At 43.3% G+C, this 21,830-nt stretch overlaps 1 protein-coding gene across 1 annotated transcript in view; it reads right to left on the bottom strand.

Annotated features, from left to right (window-relative positions):
* The window catches only part of LSAMP (limbic system associated membrane protein), a 423,655-nt gene extending 404,656 nt beyond the window's left edge, over positions 1 to 18,999 (bottom strand). The window contains exon 1 of the mRNA XM_057404163.1: positions 18,948 to 18,999. Within this exon, the coding sequence (XP_057260146.1) occupies positions 18,948 to 18,984 (37 nt within the window). The 5' untranslated portion in view covers positions 18,985 to 18,999. The remainder of the gene's footprint in view (positions 1 to 18,947) is intronic.
* Between the last annotated feature and the right edge of the window lie 2,831 nt (positions 19,000 to 21,830).

Here is a 21,830-nt window from a genome sequence, read left to right as displayed (position 1 = left end):
TTTAGTGATCCTGAAGCAGTCAAATCTCCTGTTTGCAGCTGAGCTTCCCAGAGCAAATAGAGAGCTGGCTGTCTATGCAGGATTCCTCTCTAGGAGATTCTTGTGCCTGGGGCCACATGTCACTCTGGCACAGAGAGGATGGTGGGTGCAGCACTTGGGGGTCACTCTGGCACCCAAAGCCAAAAGCATGGCAGAGTAAGCTGATAGCAGGTGGATAAGCAGTCACTGGAAAGCACTATGCACTGGAGACTGGAATTTAGACAGTGCATGCGTGTAACTATGCTGCTCTCTGTTGGCTGCAGCACAGGGAACAGATACGGTTTCAAATGCTGCTATTGCTACTTCTATTCAAGAGAACCTTTAAAGGGTTTTACAGAACAAACAGGTTCTGGGAAGTGTTCTGCAGCTTCCTACATTGTGATGTGAAGCTGTCAAGACTGAAAGTGCATGAGTTCTATCCTCTGTACTGGGAAAAGAAAATTCAGATCTTGGTGACTATGAAACCACTACATTCACAATCAAATGCAAAACGGGACAAAGACATACAGACCAAAAGACTTCCATTCCCTTGCCCTACCAACCTGTTCTGTCCCATCCATTTTTTATCTTCCTTTTTCCATTTTCTGCTAGAAACTTCCACATCCTTGCTCTTCATCTCTCACTGCCAGTGCTTACAGCATAACTTCTCTGCTTAGCAGGTCTCTGCCTGAAGCATGTAGGTAGCACAGGGGATAATGGTGAATGTGCTGCATTTGTTCATGAATTAATGATGGTTAGAGCCAAGGATAGAAATAACAGAAAGGAAGAGTTCCTTAGTGCCAGAAGCTATTAAAAATGTGGTTCAGTCTTTCTCTATCTACAGGGGAGAGAGTTCCTCACAAAGAAGCCACTACCTCCTTCAGAAAACTCTTACCTATGGATCCTGTGCACTTGCAGTTGTGACTCACCAGCTCCAGATGCCATAACACACACATGCTGCTCTGTCCTGCTCTACTCTAGCTGAGTGTGGGTGTTTCCTGATGCTTCTGACTCCTTCTCCATGTCCTCCCCTACCAAACTGACTCTCACTTACAGCTTTTTGTCCCAGGTTGCTCTATAGCTTGAGAGGATTGCCACATGTTGTACAGCTGGGTTGCTCTTTGCCCACTGGCTTGTGAAGGATGGGATGGTTTTCAATGGGAGAAAACGTACCTGGAACCAGGTTCTAGTGGTTTTCCATAGCACTGGATGGCTGGTGATGAAGAATAGCCAGAAACCAAGAATCCTGTATCAGGGAAAGATGGAGCTTTGGGGATGTTTTTTGAGGCTGTTGTGAAATAAAGCAAAGTTTATAAGAAAATATGTGTGAAGAACAGCTTGAAAAAGATGAGAGAATGATCAGAGGCACAGATGATGCTTTCTGTTTCCAGGACACCATTCAGCTTGCTGTTTCCTTGTCTTCCCTACACCAGAAATTCCCTCTGGATCTGAGAATGTTTTCTCAGCAAAGTTTCAGCAAATTTACACTAGTGGTCTGAACAAAGAGCATTTTCCATGAAAGCAAACAATCCTTCCCCTTCATCACTTCACGTCTCCCTCTCACCGTGACCATTTCTGAAGCTCTGAAGGAGTAGTCACTGTGCACCCCCATGTGCCTCATGAGCCCTGCTTGTTTCCAGCCCAGGATCAAATACCTGCCGCCAGTGTGATGATCCATGGTCAATGCGCTTATAAGAAAGTAGATGGAGATCCTGGTGCCCTCAACTTTCACTGACAGCTGGATCTATCTGAGTAACAGAGTAAAGATGGCTCAGAGTTTTACTCTTGTCTGTGCAGAAGAGTTGCTGTGCCATGCTGCATGCTCCTCTTACCTGCATTTTCCCTTCAAAGATAAAGACTGGCAGGAGGTTGTGAAAAAGGGTATAGACTGTACCTTCAATTTTGGGGGGTTAGAACTGCCAGGACTGATCCTTTCTCACCCTTGGCAACTGGTGAGTGAGGAAAGGTCACCACACTTCTAGGACCACTGCAGAGACAGCAGAGTGAGCACCAGTGTACTCCTCTTCTGCAAGGGCAAAGGCAGCTAACACTGTAGATGGCTAGAGAAAACCTTTAATCCAGGATTGTGAATGCACAGGGATTATAGAGGACGTGGCCTGCTCAGTTCAATAAGGACAGGGACGTGTGTGAGCATTTCAGAGAGATCTTTATACTACATGTAACACCAGCTGCTCTGTGCAGAGAGGAATATAGTCCCTGTGGTTGCAAGTGAGGTTGCAAAGCTCATTTTCCCGAAGCATTGTGGGGCTACATCTTCTGTCCCACCTGGACATAATGGTACCTATAGAATCTCTGAGAAAGACCTTTAGTATCCCATGGAATGGGAACAACTATGCCGATGCCAGGCCAGGGGCCGTAACCCTTAACTCTGCTTGAGAATGCGGGGCAATGAGACCACTATGTACAAACAAGCCATCAAATTAGAAACCCAACATCACGCAAAATCACACCAGCAGACCCCCGAGGTGGAGGTGTTCATGGTATGCCAGCAGCTTTTAAACTGGGGAAAAAAAAGAGACAAACCTAAACCCCACCAGCAGCCAACCTTCCACTTTGCCAGCAGATGGCAATGGAACTCCACTGCTTCATCTCCCATCCCGTTCCTGGAAAAGGGCACATGGATGCCATCTACAGAGCACTCGGGAGAAGCAAACTCTTCTCAAAAACCGCCTCAGCTCTGCACAACGAAAGCACTTTAGCAAAGCGTGGGAGAGTAAATAAGGCCATTTCATGTGCAAACCCATCGCCTAGAAGCCTGGATGTGATGGCAGATTCTCGCTGCACAGGACAGACTGTATGATTTTCTCGTTCACCTCCTTTCATTTTCCCTTTCATAGAAATTCAGTCCTGAATAGTAAGGGAACAGTCTTATTTATTTATTTATGCCTTTCCAACTCTGCTGATTAAAGAGACAGAGTTTTCTCTCTCCCCTGCACATTACAGTCTGTACGGAGAGGAAACAGTAGATCTAGCAAGGATCAGACAATCTCAAGCAATAGTATGATGGCAGCTTTTCTTCTTCCTGCCTGTAAAGCCTTTCTCTTTCTCTCAGTTTGGAATGAGTCCTTGAAATGCCCTTGAGCTATAGTGCATAATAAACTAACGTTTATACAGACATATGCTCAGCAGTTCAACCCAATTCAAGTGGAACCTGTGACACTCTCCAGATAACGGTGAGCAGAGAGCTAAACCCCATTACTGTCCCTTCTTCTGCCTTCTGCCCCAAGAACGACTCAGCACCTCAAGCTGTGGGGCTGCTAACCTTCCACTGGTTAGCATCCGCAATGATAGATCATAGTGACAAAGACAGACCTTCTGGGGCTCCAAACTCCCACTGAATTAGAGGAATAACTTGAAACCTGTGGGCTCTCACTGGAGATCCTGGTGCTGCTGCAGTCAGGAGGGGAAGGAGTCATCAGCGTGACACAAAGGACTGCAGGCAGAAAGCAGCTTAAATGACAGGCAGGTATAAGAGCCTGAGGGCAAGTCCCACTTGCAGGAGGTTGGACCTGGCACCACAGGAGAAAAGGTGCTGGAACCTGAAAATATGGGGGATAAAGGCATCCTGATTTGGATGGCTGAGCACAGCATCTCTGAAGTGAGTAATTATGCTTGTCCGGACACTGCAGGTCCTCTAGCAGCCATCACAGCCTAGAGACACTTAAAGATTAGGCTGTTTAATTAAAACAGGGTGTGGAGCAGGTTCTGGGGAAGGGCAACTTGCCCAATGACAGCATGGACTGCACAGTTTCTCTGGGAGAGGAGCTGATTAAAGATTAAGAGGCATCTCTGCCACAGGAAATGACACTCATCTCTCAAACTCCTCGACCAGGTACTTCATGGCTACTTGTCTCATTTGCAGGAATGAAAGTCCCATCACAAGACTTAGCTGAACTGGACATACTTCAAGCTGCTCTTCAGTTGATGAGACATTCCAAGGTGGGAGGAAAGATGCCCTTGAGATCTGATTTTTCTCTCAGATACTTTCACCAGAGGCAGGAATAAGTAAAACCGCACCAACCCTTTTCGCTTGGGTTAATAACCCACCCCTAGGCAGGTAGGGCTGCCCTCTCTCTCTATGGCTGCTGTTGGAAGACACAGGGCCCCACATGGGTTAACATGTTGACAAGTTCAAGGCACCCTGAAGCAGGAGAGAGCAACGGAGGGAGAAAAACGAACCAGAGGTAAAACAGATTCCTTAACTGCAACTTGCTGCCTACCTCCACTGTGTCTGCAGGAAAAATAAAGCAATCCTTTCTCACTTGCCTTCCACTTCTGAGGACCACATAATGAGAAAAACCCAAGGATACAGTGAATTACTGCCAAATGGTGAAGCCTGGCGCTGTAGTTCAAAAGGGGAAAAGCCAACAGATCTTTAAATGCTAGCAGGTTGTGAGCTTTTCAGCCTTTACAGAAACGGTTATCTTAGATCATAAAATGGCCCATTTCCTGGATCACAGGCAGGTCACTTTGTGGCAGGCCAGCAAAGGAAGGCAAAAGGGGAAAGGGAGAGGGTTTATCCCCAGGCACATTGGTGCTCACAGGGCTCACCTAGTCTCACTGCTTTATCTGTCAGCAGGATGTCCTAACTATGGGATCGGAGAATTTACTGCTCCTTAAAAAGAAAGACCAGAATAAATTAAAAGGGCATTTCCCCACAGCAGCTTTGCCTGTACTACCCCGCAGCCCCCTCTTGCCCTAGTTCCTGCTGGCTCTCCCAGTGCCCTTCTTGGCACTGTAGCCCCCCAGATCTCCTAGCCCTGAGCACTTCCCTACACCAAGCTCCACCAGTGCCTCCAGGCATTAAATACTGCTCCTGACACTCACTTTTCTCAGTTGCCTCTTCAGCAGGGAAGCTGGTAGTGGTGTAACAAGTCTGGTGTTGTGACTTTTAATGCGACTGAAGGGATGCTTATCCAGTACTCACTTAGGATTTCATCCTCAGCACCACAGGGTAACAGGCACGACTCCAGGTACACAAAAGAAGGAGTGTCTGTCACCCTGCACGATGCTGCTCTACGTGCATCAGCTTCAAATCTGCACATCCAAAAGAAGAGCTTGTCATAGTAACCTACATCAGAAAAGCTAATCCCATGTGACAGGTAGTCCACACCACATTAGGAGCCAACAGTTGGCTGGCGTTTTGTTCTGAGAGGGTGCTACATTCGGAGGGCAGGAAAGCCATGCACATACACGTACACACAGAGCACTGAGAATGCAGAGTGTGAAAGACAGTAAAATCTTCAGAGCCTATTGCATGGGGGTACATTTGAGGCAACAAATGCATACACTTCTTACATGCTTTATCAAACACAAGCGAACATAGAGTATGGGCCCATTCACAGATGGAGAACCCAACAATGCAAATTACAGCCAGAGAGATGGAACACCCAGTGACCTCCATTAACGCAACTGCAAATCACAAGAAATCCCTTCACATGCTACCAAAAAGTACAAATTTAGCCATGCATTTTGTCAAACAGGAATGAAGCAGGTTCGGCGGCAGACACAGACACACAAATGTTTGTGCACCAACACATAGCCTATCTGAAATGTACATTGCCATACAGCAGCACAAACTTGAAACACAGGGGTTACACAAAAGCAACCCCTAACCAGAACTATATGATGAATTAAGGTGGTCACCTAGCCTAGACACTATTTCGAAGCAGGAATGCCAAGTATAACCAAGATGCACTGACTACCGTAGCAGCAGACAGACCTGGAAGCAGCTGTAAGCAGTATATAGAGATGTCTAGGAATGAAAGAAGCAACAGAGGTAGGTACAGCACTGGGAAGAAGAGTCATAGCATAGCAGGGGCAGAAACGGGCCATTCTCAGCTGCTTGCTGCATTGATTTACCCCTGTATGACAAAGATGAGAAGAAGCAGATGCTCTTTCTTTCCACCACCTCAGGATGATAGGGGCTCCTGGCTCCTGCAGAGTTCTTTGAACTGTCCAACAGCACAGTGGCTGTTCTCAGCATTTTGCAGATTATATTATCGCACTGTCAGCCTTCACAAAGCCGATGGGAAAGGGCCGTGCAATCAGGTGATGCAAATCAGTTTAGCTTTGCTGAAGCCATCAGAACAATACCAGTTCCCACTACCTGATGTTGTCATGCCAGCAATGAGTCCAGGACTGGAGCTGAGCTCTGTTGTGACTCTTGCTCAATATCCTCTTAGGTAAGTTTTGCACAACTTACTATGTCACATAGTTCTACACACCCCCTTGGCACTACTCAGCACCGTGTAATTCTCACATGACGCAGAATGTAAGCAGAAGCCACTGGTTTTCCTAGAACATTTTGGTAGGAAAAAAATACTTCTGAAGGGAAAACTCTTTCATTCTGCTGGGGCCAGCATGTGCTATGTACCCCATGCAGCAGCACAGCATACTACAAAGCATGATGATACGCTCACTGTCATTATTATTCTTTGGGACCACACCTCTGTGCCCCAATCAGAGGGACTGAAGGAACAGAAGACCCAACCTTCTTTATTTTCATCATTGACACTTGATTTTCCAGGAGTTTTCCAAGAAGGAGATGGAAGTATTTGTACACAGACAGTTTTAACCCCCTGAAATGAACTGCAAGAGACTACACTAAAACCAAAGGCTGAAGGTTATTACCATCCAGGAGGCTCCTACCATGGCAAATGAAGGCAAGAGTGGTTGCAGAGAGAAGACAAAATGTAGATGGATGGACACACAGATGAGTATGGATGCACATAAATGAACAGAGGAGAAAGTCTGACCAGTGCAAAGGTTCTTGCACTATCAGAGCAGGTTAAATGAATGCTAAGGCATCACCCACCAAAAGCAATGTGCCTGAAGCATGGCTAGGATTTTACCTTCCACTTCTCTCTTCTGTCTACAGAGCACTGAAACTCTGGTTCCTTCCTGCTCCTGCTACAGAGCAAAAGAAAGGAGAAAAAGCACCACTAAAGAGGCCCTAACTTATCTCTTACTCCTGGATAAGTCCAAATTTACAGCTCTGCCTGCCTTTGAGTCTTTATTATCTCCTTAAGTGGCTAGCTTTGTACACAATTTATTATAAAAGCCTGGAATCTACAGTCAAATTACAGATCAATTGAAAACTACACAGAAAACAATTAACATCTGGCAGCGGTTTCATCTATAAAGCTGCCAGAGGCTTTCCCAACTCTGAATTCCTCTTCTGACATCCATATTTCCTCTCCCCAAACCCAGGCTCTTCCTTTGCATCTCATGATTCTGCAGGAGAGCTGAATAACTTCTCAATCCTGTGGCTGCATACAGCTGGCTCTGTACCAGGAGGTCCCTATGTGCAGTATGAAAACTAGGCTGGATAGAACATAACACCTCTCTGTCTCCTCTATAGATATGACTTCCATTAGGAAGCTGTTCCATTGCACAGAAGTTTCACCTCCTTCAGAGAACATGGAAGGCAGGAGGAGGCCAAGATCTCTGGTCTCCATCACTGCTTATTGAGCTGCTTTTCCATGTCATCAGAAGCCTGCTAACTTCAGAGGCATCTTTGTCCACCTCCAGGAGCAGTCCTCTGCTGGCAGCCATGGGAAAGCATTGGGAAAGACCAAACATAGGTGTGACAGATCTAACATCATCCTTTAAGGAGAAGATTACCTTTCATAAGGTCTCTCAAAGCATTTCCACTGAAAGGCAGCTTCTCCCTTCCCCTCAGCTCTCCTGTGTCTTGTGTTAGTGAGATAAGAGCAATAGAAAATGAAGACAGCCAAAACTTTCTGGGTAGTTTTCTGTGGCCTTCTCTAGGGTCAGAGCTTTGATGGCTGAAGCCTGCCCCGATGAGATCTTCACACAAAGTAGAAAACACATGGAAAAGCAGTGTAACATTTGCAGACACACTGTCCTTTTAAAAACATTTCAGTCATTCATTCCTGAGGATAAAAGCTGTCTCCAGCAGCATGTGCCTCCAACCTTGTTGCCTACATGTAATTTCTTTACCATGCAATGTTTCGCTGCTCTTTGGAAGGTACTTCCACTTACTGGGGGAATATGAGGGAGCTGGAGTTCAATGATCTCAAAACCCCCTTTGTTCATTCTCTCTCTCCACAGATCTTCCACAGCTAATTCCTACTTCTCCATCTCATCTGCACCTCACAAAGACTCTGCTAGTAGAAAGCACTTCAATGGGCACCAAGGCAGAACACTGAACAAGCAGGTAATACTAGTTTCAACAAAGGACAACCGGCTTGGCTTCCCATTATGTGACATGAGGGGAGTACAAGAAAAAAAGGGTATCTGCTGAGCTCATGCATGCTTCAGATTGTAGAGCTACTATCCACTTTTGAGGCACAAGTTGATGGACTCCCATCCAATGGGCCAAGCACTGCTCATAATGGAGTTAAAAGGAACAAAGGTGAGGTCAGTGAGGGAACTGACTGCAATGTTTTTAGCCACTACTGTTTAACAGTACTGCTGTAGAAATAATCCACTTTTCTGTTGTGAATTTACCATAGCTTTTATCCTGGCTGAAATATTACAGTTGATACAAACATAAAACCCAGTGTAGTCAACATGAGTCTGCACTCACAATTTCTGGGGCAGTGGGGCAAAACACACTTTGGACACTTCACCTTCCCACCAGTCCCCAGATGTGTATCCATCCCTAGTGAAACGACAATAACTTGCTGAGGAAATTAACTCCCTCTTTGGGCAGCAGGAACACTGAGCTGGGAGCGAGTGGTTGCACAGGAGCAGATCTGGAGATGCTTTGCTTATGGATAGCTGGAGAAAGGAAAGGGATGAGTGGATGGTGCAAGGGAAGCCTCCGCCCTTCAGTGTGCTAAGAACAGCTGTTGTCGATGATGATTGCTTCCTAATTAGCTTGCTCTGGTATAAGCTTGATAATTGTATGTACCTCCAGAGGAGCAGATTAGCTCTGAATTCACATTGTAGCCATTTGTGAAGCGTACCCTATAAATTATTTACCTAACTCTCAAAAATATTAGATCAAGAAGACTCTAAATACTTCTAATTAAATGGTGAGAATAACACTGAGTAGAAAGGTTTGCTGCATTCACAAGTGCATAGGAGTGATAAACTTCTTTTAGAAGTTACCATGCATACCCCATGATGCTACAACATGCTGTGGTTATGCTCTCATAACTAATATTTGTCCAAAGTAGCTCTTGCACAGATTCATCCAAGAGGCAAAAATAATACAGAGACCCAAAAAGTCACTGTCTCCAAACATGTAAGGTTATCATGGCCATAATGAAACAAAATGAATTTCAGTGTATCCTGGTAAATGGCTCTAAACTTCATAAAGCCTCTAACAACCTCTCCCAAGTTGCTGGCTCTGATTCACTACTGGTTTAAGTAGAATAACACAGTGATGAATCAGCTATGCTATAATTTTCACTCCATTTTTTGCTATGTTAGTAAATTGTCACTTCATTACTATTGAACTGCTATATTTTTCCTGTGCTTTGCAACCAGCATTCTGTTAACCCATAGTGAGCCTGCAACCACTGTAATAGAGCTAATACTGAGTCCCGTGGTAGTTGCACCCTAGTTCTTACTCGAAGATGAAAGGAGACTTAGCACACTGCAATACTGTCCTTATTTCAGGTCGAAGATGACATTCAGATGAGAGAAAACAGAACAGTATCAATTAATGCCAGCTCCAATTAGGAGAAAGAAAATGTAACAGAACATGAAATTGATATGGGAGAAAAGGAACTGGAGAGAAACAAACTCACAAAGAGGGCACTACGAAGTGTAATGGGGCCATCCTTCCCTATCACTGTATGGAGGACCTTCCAGCTTACACTGCCAGTGTGTGGTAGACTCTGACTTAAATACATCTTGGTCCCTTGGGCTTCTTTTCTCTCCTTTGGTATTAGAAAAATATTTTGTCTCTTGCTGGATTCAGGCTACTGAACACAACAGATCTTTTGTCTGGTTCAGGACCATATAATGAACAAAGGTGCAACTCAGAGCAGCCACAGTTCAGTCAGCAGCTCTAATCTGTGAATATTCTCTGAATGTTTAGATCCCTGCCAAGTATTGATAAAGCTAAATGGCACTGTCAGGAACAGAGACAGGTATGGGAACAAGTTTGGTTAGGAACATGGGATGTGGCAGAAATGACCAGGAAAACAAGAGTTTACAGATGTAAGCAGAATACCCAAAGCATATCGTTTACATGTTCCACTTCTGGAAGATAGTGCTGAGACCAGACTCTGAGGCACAGTCCATAAGCTATTCAAAACCCACCTCTTCCACTGTTTCAAATGCAAGTCCCCCAGTCTTGCCCTCCATTTGCCAAGAACTTCTTTCCCCACACTGCTCATCCTGACTCTTCTGAGCAAGGACTACTTACACTCCCTTTTATTCAAGTAAAGAAAAGCTTTGGTAAATGTACAGCAACCCTGCATCAGTGACCCGCAAGGATGCACGATCACCTGTCAACAGATAATGGCTGCCTGTCACACGTAGGAAGACAACCCAGAGCTTTATAGAACCTCTTCCAGGTTGGGTCTGTCATAAAGCAGTATCTCCCCAACCCGATGCCTGGGAAGAGGAATCAGGAGATTCCTGTTAAAATGGACACATGGATCTTTACAAGACACCCAAGCAAACTGTAGAAAATATAGAAGTCCTGTGCCACTAACGCTGTGTACTCTTTGCCTCATGTTTTTACAACAGTGATTAAGAGGAGACACACGTACCATAGCAAAGGAATGTTTCACGGTTGAAAGGTTAATTCTTGATTTGATTTGTTTCAGAAGTATTGGAGATCTGATGGAGGAGGGCGATGGGGTGGAGGATTAAGAAGGCTCCCGATCGAGGAAGAGAATGATTGCTGAGATAGGCAAGGAAAATTGTGCGGTTCCTCCTGAAAATGTATCTGTTTGCTTTTCTTGTGATGCTCTCCTGTAGCTAGCTACAATCAGTAATTCTCACACCCCTGCATTTGCAGCTTGTGACTGCATTGCCCCCTTTCTCCCAGCCCCACACCTTTCCTGAGCCACAAGTCAGCTAAAGGTGGTGTGGCTGGATTTGATTTGGGAAGGTGGTAAAAAAAGGGAAACAAAAAAAGGCAGGGGAGGAGGGTTGAGAGTGAGGGAGAGTAACTGAAACCAAACCCCAGAGGTTGGATCTCTTGTGCTGAATGTTAACTTACAGAAAAGCAACCCAACAACCTTGAAATAGAGCAAAGCCCAATTTAAATTCATTACATTTAAATTAAATTTAAAGCCCATGTAAATGATTGACTTAGTTAAGAATATGTCATGTGGAAGAGAAAAAGTGCAGCAGCGACACGCCAGGCAGCTTTGGCTAATTTTACAATTCACAGCAAAATCTTTATACTCTGATTGTGATTTAAAAAAACATGCACATAACTTATTAGCACCAATATTAGAGCCAGTATTTATACCTCTTCCCAAGAAATCAGAGGATGTTTTGCAGATTCCACACACTTCATCTGTTGAAATGCAGTTACTTTGCAGGGGCTAGAAGGACAGGGACCTCCATAGGGGGCATAGAATGGGAAAAGAAAAGAGCATCAGAATAAATGCAATTATTTCTAAGTGGAATTTTCCTTCTCTCTCAGGCTGCATGCTCTGAAGTGGGTAAGAATGCTCCAGGATCTTAAACTACCATGACCTTAATTCCAATGCAAAAGAACATTTCATATTCCACTGAAAGAGGAGTTACAGCATTTTTGAACCTTTGTTCAAATACTTAATCTATTGATAGGCATCACCAACACCAATAGGCACAAGGGCACAGTCTGAAGGACTGTGTCACTGGAACTTCACAAACCCAGGTGATTTGTAAGATTATTAATGATAACATTAATAAATTGAGTCAAAACACACTCTCTGCCTATCTCTCCCCTCCTTGCTACCTCATGCAATGATTTTATTGGGTTGGTTTTGGTCTACTGCACCAAAATTGCTTTTGTTTATTTATTTTTTATGAGAAAAACGTCTGTGTACAGACATTTATAATCTCTGATGTGTTTCCAGCAAGCTTGCTAAAATTTAGAAACAACAAAATCATGACACTGTGGAGCCTGACTTTTAATCCGTTAATAATATAATATGTGGTCAGAACAGGCTGGTTAAGCAGAGTCTGGGCAGTCTCAAAATGAGACTATTCAGGTCGAATAACTCACTTTTATAGTGTTCACTTCAAAGATCACTTCTATTTTGCCACGTGAAATGCAGATGAGCACCATGGCTGAGTGAGGAGTCCTGAAGCAAGTTTGATCCCAATTTGATAAATAAGAGATTGCTCCAGTGAAGTGCCTTGAAGACATGCTCTACCATAATACTGGGAATAGAAAATATAGATGTTTGGAGGGGAATGGGTTAATACTTAGACAGAAAAGCAACTGTTTCTGCTAGAAGCTATACGTTTGCTTTTTCAGCAGCCACTCCAAAAGTGTTATTACCTGTGTACAGCTTTGTTGCTTTTCTTGTCATAGCTTTTTCCAAGACAAACAGGAGATGGGTATATCTTGTAAATAGAGTAAAAGAGAACCACACGTGCTTTCCCCTAAATGCCACAAGAAGAGACATGCTTTATAAATACAATTGTTTTGCTTCATTTCATCTTCTTATTGGTGCTGGTTCCAAGCAAGTAGGGCTTCAAGAGTTGGTCAATTTAGTGCAAGAGGAATGAATGATGCAGAAGCTCATGAGCTCTGAATCTAATCTAAGCTGTACTGCTGGGAATCAGTGGTAACACTGCTGAGAGCAAAGGACAGGCCCTTGTATGAAAACAGTGTGGGAGCAGAAGGAGCACCTGTAAATCTCAATGTTGCTCCCTTCACCATAAGCCAATGCATCTCCCTGAGGCTGCAAATGCTGCCAAGCAGTATTGAGGAAACAAGAAGAGAAAATCATTTACTTGTAAACCACGTGTCCTTTCTTAGCAAAAAAATGGTTGCTTTTCCTTGAATGGTCTTTCTCTATCTTTCTTTTTCTCTGATTTCTATATCATATAGCATGTAGCAAATCTTCTGCCATAGGAGGCTGCAGGGGCAGACTGTACTGGCAGGTTAAGCAATAGGACAAATTCATGACAATAAGGCCAAAAAGAGATATGAAAGCCAAAAGGCAGGAATGCATCTCCTAATGTCCCCAGTCCTATGACTGTGTATGCTGGGGGAATACGAGGGGAACAGACTGCAGAAATTGGCCAGATTCTTTTCTGAAAACCGTGTTTTTTGCACAGGTCGTAGACAAAACACTGACCTAGACTAACACACTCACCCTTGAGGACATTGCTCATGCTCATGGATAAAACCTTATCCTGCTGAAAAGAAGGGCTGCTTCAGGATAAGGGTCAAAGTCAAGGGCATCCATCCTTCCTCAATGAGTAGCATTCAGAAATCCTAGCAGCACAACTATGCATCCTCTTGGGATGTCAGTGGACAAATGGGCTTGAGGAGGAGGTCACAAATAGGAACAACTTAGTCTCCCCTGGGTCTCCATAGCTGCAGCACGTGGTGGGGCTGTGAAGGCAGATGGTTTTCAGCGTGAACCAGCACTGGCATAGCATCTGCTGCCAAGTTGTTTCCTCCTGCAGCTGGGAATCTGGATTATCCAGCAGCCTTCAGCACTATGTTGCTGGTTAAGTGATACAGCCTTGGCCTGTAAGTAGCTCTTGAAGCACAGCCAAGCAGTAGGTTGGTCATGAGGAACAGATTTAGGCAAGCAAAGAGCTCAGATCCCTTCTTCCTACTCCCTATGGGTCAACCCTGAAGTCTTTCCTCTCATGAAGTCTCATGACAGAGTTGCAGCATAGAACCCCTTTAAGAGAAGGTAGTGCCCTACTGCTTGAAGAATTGCTCTCAAAAGTAATCAAGCATCTCACAGAAAGGGGTCTTGAAAGCTAGACACACCAATTTAAAGATTTAGCTAGGAGATTTTGACTAAGCTCCTTTAAATGGAGCAGATATTTGTCTCAGTGAATGGAAAAATACAGCACAAATTAAGTCTGCAGAATGAGAACATTGAAGGAAGCGACCTGCATTGACTGGTAGCCGATACTGCACTCCTCATGATGTGCAACTAATAACAGTACACCAGACATTCAGCTTGCACATTAAATATTAATAGCAATTTTCTTCTGACTCATCATTAAGCTAGAGCCTTGCTGCACAGCACAAACTGATTTACAGACCATTTGTAGCAGTCTCCCATGCTGCCCATGGCACTCAGCTGAGCATCTGCTATCTAGAGGTTTGCTGAGGTACCAGCAAGATAGCTGGGTCAGAAATGGGAGGCTTTCAAGTGGAGAAAAACAGCAACCTCGGCAGGTAGACAAGCAACCAACCAATCCTTCTAACTGCACCTTTGTGCACAGACAATGTGCCGCATATGAAACTATTCTCTGCAGGGAGCCAGAGCTTCAATCTGACTTCTCCTCTCTGAAGATGCTGCAGATACAACCGATGCACTGTACCCCTCCCCACTTGCTTCTCACACAAATGTCATGGCACCTCTAATCCTTCCACAAGAAAAGTATTTACAGCCCCCCCCCCCAGAACAAGACTATGACTAGCACTAGTTAGACAGTGAGGAACAGGACCTACCATCTTCCTGATTAAATGGTAGTCTTAGACAGGTCTGTACTGGAAGAAAGCTTGGCTGCTCCTTTCTACCACTTTTCTTCCCAGACCAGGTGGTTTCCAGTTCAGAAACTTAAACTGCCTGGGGCTAGAAAGAACTCTTTGCCAGATCCATAGAAAGCATTTTGCAGGGAAGATTTAGACAAGCCATTTTTGTAATATGGGACTCGGCAGAATACAGATGATGTATAACAACTGGAAAACGCTTTCAGTGATTCTTAGCAGCACCCTATCACAAAAGCAGTTTGTCTTAGAAGCTTCAAATGTAGTTTCTTTGAGAGAACCTGGTGAGTTCCAGCAGTACGGGACCAATTTTGAAATGGCAAGAAAAGAACTTAAGAAGTGAGTCAACCATGAGCTAGAAACATCAGAAAAGGGTGTCAGGTTTTTAACAAAGGTGCCAAACATCTCCTGGAGAACTGTGTTTTCATTTAAAAGACTAACTCTATACAAAAATAGTAGCTCTCTAGTACATTTTCCCTGTGAAGGTTTCAAAACATAGGTACATCACCAGTGGGTTTTTTACACACAGGGAATTTTTTAGAGAAAGACAGGAGATTTATTCCAACCCTAACTATTCTATGATTCTATATTTTCATTCTAGGGCCTTTGGGGGCCAGGGTTGGGGTGGGAGAGAGGTGTGTGTGAGATGCCCATGCAAACATTTCATGCTTTCCTCGTGCTACCTAGGGGTACTCTTCTCTCTCTTGCTGGTATGGAGGGATCCTAGATTAGCTTTCAGTATTTCTCCATGGATATTATGCTGGGCAAGGATTCGAAAGGCCACACTCCTATTCACCTGCTTGGGTGATCTTTAATAGATGACTTGAGAACTAGTTATACCCAGCTTTCTGGATCTATAAAGTAGAGGGGCTAAACTACACAGACATCCTTCCTAACCCCTCTGAGGTCTCTTACAATAGAGTCACACAGATACAGGTTCGTGCTTATGTACACATATATGAGCTTGCAAGTATGAAGCATATGTGTGCATATGCATGCAGACATGAACACTTATGATTGTCCCCATTATGTTCATTCTTTCTCTCTTCAAGTCACAGAGGATTACTGCACACATGCACATCCTCCATCATTTCCCAAAGCCCACATTTCCTTTCAAACATAGCACTCTGTTCTGCTGTACATAGCAACTGTGTCACTGGAATGAACTTCCAGTGTTCCTCTCTCCCCTCTTTTTATATGCAAAAGACTCATTAATACATTTTACATAAAGATCCTACCTACAATAATATTGCTGTGCTACTCAGCAAAGATTGATTCTTACAGGGGAGAGATGGCATATTACCGAAGGTTTATTACTCTTCTGAAATCTGCTTCAGAGCATTAGAAAGGTATAGACAATTAGCAATTTTCAGAACAAGTGAATAAAGTGCATTTTGTGATTCACTGTCTTTGCTCTTGATTACCATGATCATCATCCCTATTCACTAATTTGCAGAACTGTGAGCAGGTCTCACTGTCACACAAGAATCTCTCAGATTTTCTCACACCTCTCTTTATGTTGCCCTTTCTTGCTCTATTGTTTTGATGCACAGCAATGAGACAGCTCTCTAAAAGGTGGTACTTTTGTAATTGCTTTCTGAGCAGGAGCAGGGGATAGGTCCTGTACCTGTTGGCACCACTGCTGAATCAAAGCCTGCCAGCTACAGAGCCCTCTCCCAGCCTTATTCCATATGAAAGCATCACGTGTTTATATAAAAGCACTGCAGAGGTTTGGATCATTACCCAGAAACAGTTGTCAATAAAACAGCATTAGAAACAAATCAAAGCACCAATAAAAGACATTCATTTCCAGACGAGGTCTGTGTGCCAATTAAAATACTTCGAGACCTATGTAATAAGAGATCAGTTGACCATTCAAAGTACGTAAGAAAGAAAAGCAGGACAGAGGGGTTGAAAAAAAAGAATGTTAAGGGAAAACTGATCTCTGCATGGGATTGCTGTACAGAGGAACCAATTTATGTTGATGAGTTGGACATTTAAGAGCTGATAGCATGTTGTGCTGTCTGATATGACATTGGTGGCTGTGGGATTTCTTCAGCAGCAACTTCATTCACTGAGATCCAAGTACCAGATAATGAACTGCATCGATAGGTAGCATTTCTCTGTGTCAGTGTTGGAGGCAGCATGTTGTCAGCTTAGTTTTTACTGTTCCCAAGGCTGAAGACTGGGAGGTATCTGAGCTTGTTGGCTCTTTCAGGAGTCTTCTCTAGTTTAGATACCCTATTGGCAGACACTGGGGCTCACAAAGCATCCAAGCCCTTGTGGGCTATTTTGTTCTGAGATAATTTTGTCTGTTACAGCATGACGACTGACAGGAGCCCCTGCTTGTCAGGAAGCTAATGGAGCATTCACCACCATGCAGTGCTAGGGGAGGGCTCACACCTCTCATTGCCTCCATGAGACCTTTCTGTGCTGTCCCAGTGAAAAAGTGCCAGACACTGAGCTCAGTTTCTTATGAGACTCAGGCCTCCTCACAACTGCTTACTTTAGGCACACCTGAAAAGCATTCACATCAGGGAGATGAAGGTGCTGTATCTTCCAGATGCCTTTTTGTTTTCTTGCTGTCATTACTCTCCTGCCCCCTCATCACCATTTTCTTGGGTTTTGTTTATTTCACAGAGTTTGCTTACCTTTAATGGCTAAGCCAGAGGGAAAAAACACATAATCTTGCTAAATCATTTCAATCTATCTACCTGCCTCCTACTCTTAGGGTGTACAGCAAGCATTTCAAATCACACAAGGGCTGGGAAAGTGTAACCAATAATGCCAATTTCAGGAGAAGAAAGCTTCAAGAAATAAAACCCATACCCCAGCACATTAGGAGGAGGAAATTGAGCCATCTAATTGCCTACACTGAATAAACTGTGAAGCAGGACCAGTGGTGATCATTTCTAAAAGCTTTAGCTTTAAAATGTCAGTAACACAGATAAGGGATTAACACGTACTGTAGGTGACTAATCTTGACTGTGCCTTTTTAACAACAGCATTGCTCCCACCATCATAAAGGAAATTACCACTGATAATTAGATCAAATCCTTTATGTCAGTAATCCCACTTGAAGATATTTTCAGAAGGTTGGAGGTTTAAGGCAATTTCCTCATTAATTAATATTGATATTTAATGTGTTCCGGACTTTCATTTCTTGGTAATACTCAGAGCTGTGTCCAGCTCACTCATTTGAGACAATAGTTTAGTCACACCAGAAAGTAATTGCCCGTTCAGCACCAAAGACTATCAAGCAACAAATCATAGACCTTTAAAATCATCTTATGTATCGGGGAGCTGGGGTTCTCTGTTTCTGAGCAATTTAATGCTATTTTTTTTTCCTTCCCATAAAAATGCCACTAAACCCCTGCATTTGAAGTAAAATCAGTCTCGTGGTGGATCAATAGTCTCCCCAATGATTGATACTGCTTATGTCATCAAGATTTCTTCCTTAAAGACCCATCCCCGCATTTGTGAAAATCAATTCAGTGTCCTTATTTCCTGTTTAATTTGAAAAAACTTCACGCTATAGAAGGAGAAAAAACAGGAAAATGCTCCAAATTCCCAATTAAATAATAATAAAAAAAAAAACAATCCAAACTAAAAAAAAACCACCAAACCAAAAAGCACAAACAAAACAACAACGAAAAAACCAAAACCCAAGTGCAAGTATATGACTTAACTTCAATACCACTGAAATCAACTGTATGCTTTTGGGGGCCTAGCTAACTATTTTCCATGGTCCTGGTTTGCAATACTGAGCAATGCCTCCTCCCCAAGAGAAGCAGCAGCAGCAGCAGCAAAGAGTCAGATGTTTGCTGGTAGCCATCGCCCTGCCAGATAAGGAATGTGTACAACCCATTTTGAACACTTTAACTCTAGTGCATACATATGTCTCCCTAGCGTTCCTCTAACAGGCACCCATGGAGAATAATGCGAAAGGAATCAGGATATGCAAGAGGCAGTGCACCTGTATAAGCTGGCCGTATGTTTGGAAGAGCTTTGCACAGACTGCTTCCCACTGTGCTAACAGCCTTTCATAATTCTGTTCCTAGCAGTTGAAGATCCACAAACAATCTCTCCTGCCACTATACCTTTAGCTCCTTATTTCTGGGCATCTCAGTAAGACTAGCCTAAACCATGGAAACCAAAGGAGAAGAATTATTGGTTGGTTAAGGTTAAATCCCAGTTCATCTATCTGAGACCTCCCGCAGAGGTGCTGTACAAACTCAGATGAGGAAAATACTTCACGATGCTTCGAAAGAAACCATACCACAAAGAGTACCTTTGAGAGCTGAGGCTTGCTGATTATTCACCACCATAAAACAGGAATGGCCACTTACCTGGAAAGAAAAAAGAGAGAGAAATACCACATTTATTCATCTTTTTAAAAACAGAAAATTACACTTTGTATGAAACAAGAAAAAGTAAAATGATTGTGGTACACTGGCAGACTGGGTGTGGGATGCCCATGGCTACGAAAGCAGGGAATCAGCCTGAACGTACAATGGCAGAACAGAAGGATGAACGTAGAACTGAAACAGCAAAAGCTATGACTGGAAGAAACAAGGTATATTTGTTTAACCAATAGCAGGATTTGTGGACATGTTTCTGCCCAAAAAGGATGTCCCAAATAAAGGAACCAGTCAAATTCTCTGAGGCTTCCTTTCTATTTTCTGCCCTTCTCACATTTTTGCTATGAAATAGTATGGAAAACTTTCTTCCAATGTGCAAGTTGAATGTGGCCCTTTCTGCAGACTAAAGGATTCACCCTCTTCAATAAACACTGAGTTCAGTGAAATAGTTTCTAATTCCTTCCACAATATTCCTCTCTTTCCCCCTCTACACCAAGAAAAACAAGCACAAATGTCTGTGGAAGCTGCAAATTAATTCCTTTCTGTGCAACATGTGTGTACAGCCACCTTAGCAGCAACACAGCAGGCCATAGATTGGGGAGGGGTTTTGTTTATGGTGAAGGATTTTGAGACTCCTGGTAATAGTTTCTTAAGAAGGAATTTTTGCAAAGGTCGTGATTACACCGATGGAAACTCTCACAATGGGCTGATTTTAAAAGGGGTGGGGTGAAAACACATGGCATTGCTAATTCGTCAGAAAATATTGTTATTGAATCATTTGAAACACATTGATAAAACATGTCTGAGACTTACACTGTTGTAATTTATAATACAAATCACATTGCTATTGACAAATGGCATCTTAATCCAGTGATTAACTGCAACAATATGAATTCTTCTGTTACCTTTTTATAAGACACAGCATATATAGCACATGAAGCAGGCTGCGTGCTGGGATCACCAGATGCTGTGCTATTGCTGGCCTCAGACTTATTTTCTGCCTCATATCCCCAAAGGGTACACAACTGGGAGTAACCTAACCAACTCGCTTACTATCTTTAAGTATGGCTCAACCTCGGGAAGTAGATACTTGTTCTGCATAAATATTTGGTTTCAAGTCAAGCAGTCTTTTTTGCATACAAAAGTCATCCTGCCTAGTCCCACCCCAAGAAAATCCTCATAGGGAACACAACCCAAAACAAACTCACAACTTGCTTGAAATTAACTCACCTAGTTGATTTGATATAGAAAAGAGATCATGATCCTGTACTTGGCACATCCTTATGGAACAAACACTTCGTCTGAAGGATCAAGCTACTCACTGTGCAGTCTATCCCTTTGCAGATACATCCCAAGATGGATGCATTAATCAACTTAGAGATGCCAAGCCCTTTACAATAACACTGCAGAGCTACCAGCTGTAATGGGATACTGGGAAATCAGATCACCCTACATTTAAACTGATTTCTATCACTGATACTCTTTGCGGTACAGAAGTAGCGTTAAATGCAATAACATGCTGTTGCATGGTCACTTAATTCTAGAAGTAAATTCAATATTTGCTGGCATCACCTATCCAGAGATACAAAGTGTACACATGTACTGGAGCTGTTACTTAGAATTACCTTTACAATGCCTCCTGGGGAAAACCAGAACAGCTTAAGCATCTGTCTGGGAAGAACAGGTTGTCATTCTCACCCTGTACAAAACTGTTTACAAATTCCTCTGCCTCTTGCTCTGCATTACCATTATGGCCCTGTTGCTGTCTTGGACACGTATGGGGTTTGCTACAAGAAGTAAGAGGAACTTATTCCCATTGCTTTTAGTATTTCAAAGGAGCTGGGGTAGAGCCATGGAAACAAACATGTTTGTGACACAACTTGCATGTAGGTGGGAGCAATAAATGTAAATAGCAATGCCAATGTTCTTCTGATGGGTCAGTGGAAAAGGATATGTTAGGAGAGCTGTTTCCCAATCCACTACACAGAGCCCCATTAAGAACTCTGAGGTTCTTCCTTTAATACACAATTTTATCCTTGCATTTTGAAGCCTCTTCTTCTGGCTGAAGGAAGAAAGGGCAGGGAAAAATGAATATGAAAGATACTGCAGACATGAATTCGGTTTTAAACCTGTAAATGGGTTCAGTGAAATAAAAGGTAGGAGAATCGTGGATGGAGATTGTCTGACAGACATATCTTAAAAAGCAGGCCTGGATGGCTGAACACCTGGGACTTGGGTTTAACTCTTGCATTGGCTTATTCTGTGACCTTAGCGAAGCCATAACTATTTTGTGCCCTCTCCTGTTAAACAATACTGATCAGAGTAGCTCCAACATTTGTTAAGTCCATTAAGATGCTTCAACAGAGAATAAGTATGTTTTGTAGCACACAGCAAGACTGACTGGCAAAAATCCACTGCTATAACTAGACACAGGTAAGGATAACTGACTCAAGGTAAGGATACAGACTTTGGTTGTATTTGTTCTGAGAAGCATCTCCCTCAATCTCTCCTAAGGAAGCTGTTCCAATCTACTTGAACAAATATTACCTGCCCCAAGCAAGACTGAGGGTTTCTCTGTTGTAATTAAGGCTTCAAAGTTCTGGTTTCAAGAAAATGAGCAGGATTTTACACCTCCAGTTACTCCCCCCACTCCTACAGTGTAAGACTCCATAATTCAATTGAACCTCACAAACATCTGCAGGGTAGGCAACATAAATGACATTGTGTTTTGCAGCAAATACATGTCAAAAAGGCTTCCCCCGATTCCTGTTCTGACACCATCTGTGGGACAAACTTAACTGGGTTCATCCCAC

The sequence above is a fragment of the Pezoporus wallicus genome, unplaced genomic scaffold, assembly GCF_028554395.1.
Source record: "Pezoporus wallicus isolate ANWC-B61680 ecotype Strahan unplaced genomic scaffold, APGP_CSIRO_Pwel_v1 contig_6598, whole genome shotgun sequence".
NCBI lineage: Eukaryota > Metazoa > Chordata > Aves > Psittaciformes > Psittacidae > Pezoporus > Pezoporus wallicus.
This window is presented reverse-complemented; position numbering and strand designations above follow the sequence as displayed.